The sequence below is a fragment of the Alosa alosa genome, chromosome 21, assembly GCF_017589495.1.
Source record: "Alosa alosa isolate M-15738 ecotype Scorff River chromosome 21, AALO_Geno_1.1, whole genome shotgun sequence".
NCBI classification, from domain to species: domain Eukaryota; kingdom Metazoa; phylum Chordata; class Actinopteri; order Clupeiformes; family Clupeidae; genus Alosa; species Alosa alosa.
In genome coordinates this window covers 17050268-17056080 of record NC_063209.1, presented here as the reverse complement: position 1 = coordinate 17056080, position 5813 = coordinate 17050268, and the positions used below count along the sequence as shown (strand labels likewise).

General features: G+C 46.9%; 1 protein-coding gene across 1 annotated transcript; it reads left to right on the top strand.

Moving 5' to 3' along the window:
• The first annotated feature begins 1156 nt into the window (after positions 1-1156).
• kcna4 (potassium voltage-gated channel, shaker-related subfamily, member 4) lies at positions 1157-4885 on the top strand. Its single transcript, XM_048231035.1, has 2 exons — positions 1157-1290; positions 1944-4885. Exon 2 carries the CDS (start codon positions 2652-2654, stop codon positions 4644-4646), a length of 1995 nt encoding a protein of 664 aa, XP_048086992.1. The 5' UTR covers positions 1157-1290; positions 1944-2651; the 3' UTR covers positions 4647-4885.
• The last annotated feature ends 928 nt before the right edge of the window (positions 4886-5813 follow it).

Here is a 5813-nt window from a genome sequence, read left to right as displayed (position 1 = left end):
TCTGTCCTGTAGCCTGCAATTCAACTAAACTTTGCTTGTCGTACCCTTTTGCTCCTGTTCTTTGTTGTTGTTGTTGTTGTTGTTGTTGTTGACAATAGTATCCTGCGAGCCACAACTCTTGGTCTGCATTGTCTCATGAGTTGGACTGCATGTGATGGTGGGTTTGGACACATGTGACATCCTATAGACTTGGAGGTGTTCACTCTACTGTGGGGTAGTAGCTCCCAGATTCAGTGACTGATGGATATTAATAATGCGTTTTACACCTCTGTGAGGTATTACGGGGTGAATGCCCATCCTAAACGTGTGATATAAACATAGCACACTAACTGACTTAGAGGCCCCCCAGGTGGTGATTGGGACCACTTTACTGCTCAACAACTGGAGATGCTCAAAGTTTACAAAATATTTCATATTTTTCCTACTTCTCTCCAATTATTCAGTTATGATGAGGATAATGCGTTATTACCCCGTGCCATGATGCCCCTGTCATCCAGACAATACCGTCGGCAAGGTAGCGACAGCCCCGGTAATGTCTGCACATGGTTTCCCAGATGCCTCCTGATTATGGAAGCAGAGCATGGAATGAATGAATAATAAATTGAAACAGTGTCCCTGCAAATGATGGCAGGGTGCTATAAATCTGACTTACTGCAAGTGTGCATGGAACAGCCCGTTCCTTTACATCGTCTCCTGATAGCGCCACATTAAATTTCATGGGCTTGACGTGCGGCTTATTCATATCGCTTACGCTTTAAATGTCTAACTGATCGTCTAACCTCGGGGAGAGCTGATAAATGCTTTCAATTACCAGGCTGGGGAGGCAGCGCAGCGGAGGCGGCAGTGGCGTTCATAAGCGAGAGAGGGAGAAAGCGAGATGCTGAGCAGCGCGTTGCATCGCAGTATGTAAACAACACCACCAGCGTGCAGCTCTACGCGTGTCGCCTGGAGATTCGCGTCTTTCGCTCTCCCTTTCCATCTCTCTCCCACCCGCCTGGCGCAGAGAGTGTGTGATCGAGAAAGTTTTTGGAGATTGCAGCAGGGTGGTAGCACGCGCAGTGACCTGCTGCGGCCGCTGGGGGATGATCAAGGTCTGCTGGCACTGCGCGAGAACGCCCGACGCGACGGCGCGAGGCTGCTCCACAACAACGCGCACGACACACGAGCAAGACAGCGCGGCAGACAGCTGCGCTGGTCTCTAGGCTAACCCAAGGCTAATACACATGTCATACCCAAACTTTAAATCATCACGTTTCCTGACCGCTGTCCTTCTGCCAAAGCCAAACCAGTGTGAGTACACCTGTTTTTTTTCCGTGCGTGTGAGTGTTCGAGATTGATGCAGGCAGCGGTGCCTGGGTTTTTTTTGGGGAGGGGGAATGTTCAGGTAATGAGAAATCCTGTTGAATTGAGTAAGACGAAAAGTGCTGTATGTAGAGTGCAACAGAACACGGCAGGTGATGTTAAATGTGCCATGGGTGGCTACTACGTGGGATTTTTGTTTGTTGTTGTTTGCGGAGCAAGACAGAAATTGTAAAGAAACCTGCAGTTAGAGTCCTCACCTATCAACAGCGTATTTTGTCGGAGGTGGAGGCAGAGAAAACATTGTGCCTGGCCCTTTTTCTGTTTAAGCTAGCTTCATACAGGGATGGGTGTTTGAGAAATTGCGTGTGAGAATGGCCGGGAGGGATTTATTCTCAACATAGGCTATGATTACGCAGCATCATAACGTTGTACCACTTCAATAATAATAATAATAATAATAATAATAATAATAATATTTTGTTTGATGGTGTCGATCATATGGTTGTTATTTTCATTTCTAATGTGTCGGTCAAGTTGTACCCGATATGTGTGGATATGAGCGCTTTGACTGAGTCGCGTAATTGATCCGATGTGGCCTGAACGCATGTGGTCTATAACATATTTGTTGTTCTCTCTTGCAGCTGTTGCAGACGGCACAGACATTCTGTGATCCAGACTCGCCGGAGGGGAAGAGGGCAGACTGGGAGCATCAGTTTCTTCATCAACCTCCATCCATCCTCCACCCCCACCCCCCAAAAACACTCAGGAGAGACTGCGGACAAGCAAAAAGCCGTCATGCCTGCAGACTTGCATACTGGGTGCGATTTACAAAGGGGTATCCAGTCAACCCAAGTGACTCGCTGAACCTTCCTCAACCACAACAACAAGTAGGATTTTTGACCAGTTATCACCCAAACGAGGCTGTCTAAAGCCTCCTCAACACAGCTGCATCCAAAACATGGGACCAGCAGAGCGCCCAAAAGAACAGTTTAGCTTGTAAAGTCTCAGCAACATGTCGTCACAGCGTTACATGAGCGGACTCTACGTGCCAACTACCTGGAGATGTTTCCTTCAACGTTAAAATGACTTAAATACTTACAACATCTCGTGACAATGTGAAACGAGGCTCGTAAATGTATTTTGCAAGGAGACACACTATTAAGTTATCGAGGAAAGAGAAACTTCAATGACTTCATCAACTGCGCCCATATAGCCAAACAGGTGTCACCCTACAATTCAAAAAGAGTTATTAGATAGTAAAACCCAAGTACTATCTGTCCAAATATACCCTTTTATGGGGGCATCTTTTAAACAGTGTAAGAGGTGAATCACCAGTGAAGAAACGAAAAATGGAGTTTGCGATGGTGGGTGCAGACAGTGGCGGGTGCAACAGTCACCTTCCTTACGGCTATGCCCAGGCTCGCGCTAGGGAACGGGAGCGAGAGAAAGAGCGACAGTCGCGGGCGGCTGCCGAAACCGGGGGAGCGGGTGAAGAAGGAGGGGGCCATTCGTGCAACCAGCAGCAACAGCATCAGTCTCGCGCCGCCTCCTCATCGAATGCCAACAACAGTAGCGGCGGGAACGCCTCGCGCCCCTCCTCCTCCTCCTCCACCTCCCCATACTCACAACAGCCTCAACAGCAGCAGCAACACCACGAGCCACAACAGCAACTTCTCAGAGAACGGAAAAAGAAGCGAGGCGTCGCGCGGTGGAGGCGAAACCGTGCGGCTCTCGGAGGAGACTTGCGCCACTCGGAGTTGGCGCTTCTCGGATCGGAGGAGGACATTATGATAGAGGAGGAGGAGGCGGAAGGCGAAGAGGAAGAGGAGGACAGGGGAATCAAGAGACTTAGCTTCATTTATAACATGGATGATGACGAGACTATCTCTCTTACTGACAGGCGTCCCCAGTCAGGATATGAAAATGTTTACAGTGAGTATGGCTGCTGCGAGAGAGTTGTGATCAACGTATCGGGTCTGAAGTTTGAGACCCAGATGAAGACTCTCGCTCAGTTCCCGGACACTCTCCTGGGGGATCCCGAAAAGAGAATCAGGTATTTCGACCCTCTTCGGAACGAATACTTTTTTGACAGGAACCGACCAAGCTTCGATGCCATTCTGTACTATTACCAATCAGGGGGGCGATTAAAGAGACCCGCTAATGTTCCATTTGACATTTTTTCCGAGGAAGTTAAGTTCTATGAACTAGGAGATGAGGCAATGTTGAAGTTTCGCGAAGACGAGGGCTTTGTGAAGGAGGAAGAGAAACCGCTACCAGAGGACGAGTTCAAACGTCAAATTTGGCTCTTGTTTGAATATCCCGAGAGCTCCAGCCCAGCCAGAGGCATTGCGGTTGTGTCCGTTTTAGTAATCGTCATATCAATTGTTATTTTCTGCTTAGAAACATTGCCAGAGTTCAGGGACGACAAGGAATTTCTTACTCCAGGTACTAATTCGTCACATGTTGACAATGGATTTACACCTTTCAACGACCCGTTTTTCATTGTGGAGACGGTATGCATAATTTGGTTTTCCTTTGAAATAATAGTGCGTTTCTTTGCCAGTCCGAGTAAACCGGCGTTCTTCCAAAACATTATGAACTCAATTGATATAGTTTCCATTTTGCCTTATTTCATTACGCTCGGGACTGATCTGGCACAGCAACACAGTAAAGGCAATGGACAACAGGCCATGAGTTTCGCTATCCTCCGAATAATTCGACTGGTGAGAGTGTTTCGTATATTCAAACTCTCACGACACTCAAAGGGACTACAAATCCTCGGACATACGCTTCGTGCGAGCATGCGAGAGCTGGCTTTGCTCATCTTCTTCCTCGTCATTGGCGTCATCCTCTTCTCCAGTGCGGTGTACTTCGCCGAGGCGGACGAGCCCACGTCTCAGTTCACCAGCATCCCCGACGCTTTTTGGTGGGCGGTTGTTACCATGACAACGGTGGGTTACGGAGACATGAAACCCATAACAGTCGGTGGCAAGATAGTGGGCTCGCTCTGTGCCATTGCAGGAGTCTTAACCATAGCCCTGCCCGTTCCTGTTATCGTGTCTAATTTCAACTACTTCTACCACAGAGAGACAGATAACGAGGATCAGACACCTGTCGTGTCTGAACCCCCGCCCGGTTGCCCGTATTTTCCGGACTTCTTCAAGAAATTCAAAGGGTCAGCGTCTGGCTCCTCGTTAGGTGACAAAGCGGCCGAGTACATGGAAATGGAGGAAGGAGTGACGGAATCTCTGTGCGGCTTGGACAAGAGCCCCAGTAAAGGCAACGGCACAGACATAAGTCGAAAAAACAGTACGACCTCGAGGACACTACAGACAGACGTGTGACCATAACATGCAAAAATGACAAATAACCTTTCTCTTATAGATGTCATGGAGAGGATTGCACAAAAATATTTCTTTCCAAACAGCGGCACACATGCATTCGCGCGCGCCGGCCACCCCTGCGCGTCACGCGTACAGCTCCCAGCAAAGCATCCAAAACACACACACACACACACACACACACACACGCACACACACACACATGCACACACACACGCACGCACGCACGCAAGCACACACACACACACACACACACATACACACACACACACACACACACACACACACACCAACATACACACACACACACACACACACACACACACACACACACATGACTTAGACTATAAATACACGAGGCTACATTTGTAGACAAGAAACTAAAAAGACAACACAAAATCACCAGCTTTATGTTACTTGGAGAGATGTAAACAATATATTGACGTGTTCAAATTCAACTGACAGAATTGTAGAAATTTACTTATTATACCTGGAACGAACACAAGTACTATTTTGCATAGGCACTTTATGGTTTGATAGGAATAGGGAAGCAATCTTCTAGTTCTGCTCTTATGCAATAAATTATTAATAGTTTGCACTACCATGAACAACATGTATTTGGCCCCGTTCAGGGCGTAAATGGAGACAAAATCTGGAGAGGCACGAAGGAAAAGAGGCAGCTCAATTTCACATTTGAAATTAGATGCAAGCAAGTGGTGAAACAATGACTCGCCGATCATTTCTGGATTTAAGTTGGAGAAAACCTCTGGGATATTAAGTAGACCTGACCGTGATTAGAATTAAGCATAGCTGTGATTGCATCGACAGTTTATTATTTTTTTTCCTCTTACGTGTTCCAGGGAATTACTTCACAAACCCAAGTCTTACAAGCAGAACACTTTTTGAAACGCCTGCCTTTTTTGAGCTGCTAAAAACGGAAACTAGCACTTAAATTAATTGCATATTAGTTATATAAAATATTGACATAACCCATTACCTATCTTGGAAGGGATATACAGTTTTGTTGTTTTGAACACATACACCCATACCACAACAACACTGCACCTTCCGTCCAACAACAATAATGGGCCTGCTGACATAGTCTTGAGATGAAATGTCATTGTATTGTCCACAAACATCTGACGTTAACAGACATAGCAAAGCCAAGGA